This window comes from Corylus avellana, chromosome 8, assembly GCF_965113065.1.
Source record: "Corylus avellana chromosome 8, dhCorAvel1.hap1.2, whole genome shotgun sequence".
Taxonomy (NCBI): Eukaryota; Viridiplantae; Streptophyta; class Magnoliopsida; order Fagales; family Betulaceae; genus Corylus; species Corylus avellana.
In genome coordinates this window covers 5,154,472-5,158,221 of record NC_142497.1, presented here as the reverse complement: position 1 = coordinate 5,158,221, position 3,750 = coordinate 5,154,472, and the positions used below count along the sequence as shown (strand labels likewise).

At 36.8% G+C, this 3,750-nt stretch overlaps 1 protein-coding gene across 1 annotated transcript; it reads right to left on the bottom strand.

Moving 5' to 3' along the window:
• Nucleotides 1-332: 332 nt before the first annotated feature.
• Nucleotides 333-2,374, bottom strand: LOC132162788 (protein NUCLEAR FUSION DEFECTIVE 4-like). The gene is made up of 2 exons (XM_059573018.2): nucleotides 1,864-2,374; nucleotides 333-1,594 (listed from the first exon to the last, which is right to left on the bottom strand). Exons 1-2 carry the CDS (start codon nucleotides 2,372-2,374, stop codon nucleotides 333-335), a joined length of 1,773 nt encoding a protein of 590 aa, XP_059429001.2.
• Nucleotides 2,375-3,750: the final 1,376 nt, after the last annotated feature.

Genomic DNA, 3,750 nt, shown 5'->3' with positions numbered 1-3,750 from the left:
CAGGGCCAATTTGAGCCAATGAACTCAAAGAATGACTTGCGTATCTTTCCCACATAAACTATTACATCAAATTATATTATACAACATAAAACACCTTAAAATAGAGGGTAGGCTTAGCTAGCTGCTTGAGTATGTCATAATTAATATTGTCCTAAATAGAGAAGAAAAGAAAAGCACATTGAACATCGAATCAAACCCAAATAAACAATACAAAAAATAATAAAACTCTTCAAAATCATTTTCAATTTGCATGTATTTTTGAAGAATCGTCTTCCCCTTCCTTGTCTCTAGACATGCCTGTTTTGTGTTTCTTCTTTTTCTATCCATTCCATCTAGTGTCCATTATAATCAGAGGATGATTGAACCATTTCTGTCTCTGTGGTCTTTACGCCTTTTCCAAACTTCACATATGTTTCACCTTTAAACCTTTTATATGTATCACCCCTACTATATCTTTCAACTCTAAACCGCTTATAAATGTCACTTTTGTAAAATTCTCGAGTTTTCCTGGCGAATTGAAGAGAGATAAGAGCTCCTATTAACGTAATGGTAGCCAAAATGGGGAAGGATAACCTGAAACACAGGTGTTCACTACTGCACCTGTTTTTAATTCGCTGATGCAGCTCCTTGGCTGCCTCTCTTGCATAAAGGGTGTTCGTAAGCTGTGTATTCAACAGATTCACCCAAAGAGGCGTTGTGGTTTGTGCACAATTGAGCAATGTAGCGAAGTACTTGAGGCCAAATAACTCAGAAATCATTGCCAAGTTTATTGGTACTTGTGCGCCAAGTGTGAATCCAATTATCACTGATCCCACGCAGTATGAAGAATAAGAAGAATCCAAGGCGACGATGAGCAGACCAATGCTGTGTAGAAGAAGAATAACTGACATCATCACCGACCGGGGAAGCTTCCATTTCATAAGCAGAAGTTCAGAGATGAAACCAGAGTAAACCCTCCCAAAATAACTCCACACACTTGCTAGTGTGATGATGGAGTTGACAAGTGGATCGTCAAATTGGAGTGCTAATCCAATGGCTCGTAACTGATCAAAGGATGTTAAGGCCGAACCATATCCACATAAAGAAACAAGGAAGATGTAGAACATGTCAATGCTTAGAACTGCTTGCAAGATGGTGTGGTCTTCTCCTCTTTCTGGTTTGTTGAAGATGTTTGCAAAACAGGACATTCCTTTTTGCTCCAAAGAGGAGTCTCCAGGAAATATTAATGCTTCTTGAGGCTGTTTCTCATTGGTTCCCAGCTGATCAGTTGGTGGTTGTTTTCTAACTTCCCAGATGGAAAACTCTTCTTTAATGACAAGAAGGAGCGGGAGGAAGAGCATAACAATGACTACTATGGCACTACTTGTATGGACAGCTGGTGTCAGAATTTTAATGTAGTTCTCAAGTAAAGTTATGACCATGAGAAAAAGTGCAAGCAAGATCGTTAAATAAAAGAAATTCAAGAACACCCTCAGCTCGTTCGGTTGCCTTCTATTCTTCAGATTCCGGATTGTGAACATAAACAGGAGTGATACTGCAGTTGGGAGTAATGCACAGAGAAGAACAAGACCTTTTGAATCATTTTCATATATGCCTGGTAGAATATAAATTAAATAATTAAATTAATCACTTTTTATGAGCTTAAACTTTTGTGATAAAAGTTGATCTAACATTGTGATTCTAAGTTCGAACCTTATCTATGTTATTTACCTTTTATTTCAACTAAGTATTTTAAGTGTTAAGGGGGAGTTGAGTCTACATGTGAGAGTGCGAGCGAGAGTGTTAGAATCTAAATTAAATAATTCAATTAATTCATTTCTATAAGAGCTTTATCTTTTGAGATAAATGGGGGTTTAATAATACCATAGTAAATTTGGGTTATGATAGGTACGCCGAGTCCAACGAGACCCTTCATTAGACCCAAAACAACGCCTCGGCTCACCGGAAAGTTCTGGACGGATTTGACAATAGCTATTGTGGCAGAAAAGTTGGGAGCATTGGCTGCCACGGCAATATAAAAGTACATCTGCCAAACAGCTGGCTTGGGAATCTGGCCCGTGACGGCAAGCCATATCATGAAATAGCCGCCGAAGTTCATGGCGGCGCCGAGGAAGAGCCCAAGCCATGTTGGTATCACCTCAACAATGAGGCCATTGAAAATCGCCAGGTATGATCCAACATCTTTGTAAAAAGCTATATTACTCATTTGGTCTTCATCATATCCTAGAAGTTTAATATTTTTGTTGTAGAGACTATAGATGTAGGTTGTTCCAGCCCCGCACATGACCAACATGGAGGCATAAACTGTGAACCATCTGCCTCTTACCACTTGCATCGCAAATGGGAAACACTCCCCTCCCATTATCCCTCCCATTTACGATCCTTCTCTGATCTCTCTCTCTCGATCTCTCTCTATATATATATATATCAAAAAGATACAATGCAAAGGGAATTTAATCACAATAGCCAGAAGAGGAAATTTATGGGATTTAGAAAGGAAGGAGTCGGCAACGTATGGTGGCTAGAATCAGCTACATATATAAATAACCCGAAAGAAGTGGATGGATTCGTTTGTGTCATCAGTTAATCGGTGCTAGTTCAGTTCACCATGTGCAGTAATTTGTTACTACAAACATGTTTACACAACATAACAAGCTGTAAAAACTCAAATTTAGGCATGTTTGTTGGGGTTGCTCATCTAATGAATATCGAAATCATCGAAATCTAGGGTTGTTAATTTTTGATACGATACGAAATTAATGAATTGAGATTGAGGGGTCTAACTCGTTTAATAATTAATTAATGACTTGGTTTTTTTTTTTTTTTTTTTTTTTTTTTCTGAGGATCTATTTATTAATTAATTTTCATAAAATGGTCTAAAGGGTAGCTTCAACGGCTTCAAGAAAGGAAGATCAACAAACAACTACGACAACAAGAAGCTGTTTATTTTAATGAATAAAGAAGCAGCGTTTGGTTGAAAGGAAAAAGGAGAAAATGAGACGGAGAGAAGGTGTCTGGAATCCCCAATCTTTGTATGTGGAGGTGCTTTTCTTTTCCTTCATATATTTACGTCGGAGATTCCCTGGTTTTCCTTCTTCCCAACCAAACAAGGTTGAAAATAGATCAAGTATGAACTCTTTCTTTCTCTCTCTCTCTCTCTCACTCTAGGTTTTTAATCAACCAAAATACACTCATTTAAATTATTCATACGTTAAAATATAATATAATTAAATATTTAGGGTTAAATTCACTTTACCCCTTGAAGTTTTAAGGGTTTTTCAATTCGAACTCCAATGTTTAAAAATTGGTAATGTACACCCCTAATGTTTCAAAAAATTTCAATTCAGGCCTTTCGTTACTAATTTCCGTCTAATTGGATGGAAATCATCCCATGTGCACGTGGGATTTTGATGTGCTCTATTCCAATTTTGCTCTCATTAAAACATATGAAATTACGCAATTACCCTCAATTTTATAGGTTTTAATGAGGGCAATTACGTAATTTCATAGGTTTTAATGAGGGCAAAATTGAAATAGAGACATAAATGTGAAATGATTTCCGTCTAATTAGACGAAAATTAGTAACGGAGGGTCTGAATTAAAATTTTTTGAAACATTAGGGGGGTACATTGCCAATTTTTAAATATTAGGGTTCCATTTAAAAAATTCCTGAAACTTCAGGAGGGTAAAGTAAATTTTTTCTAAATATTTATTATTAAATTTGCAAGGCGTTACATTCTCCCCTCCTCA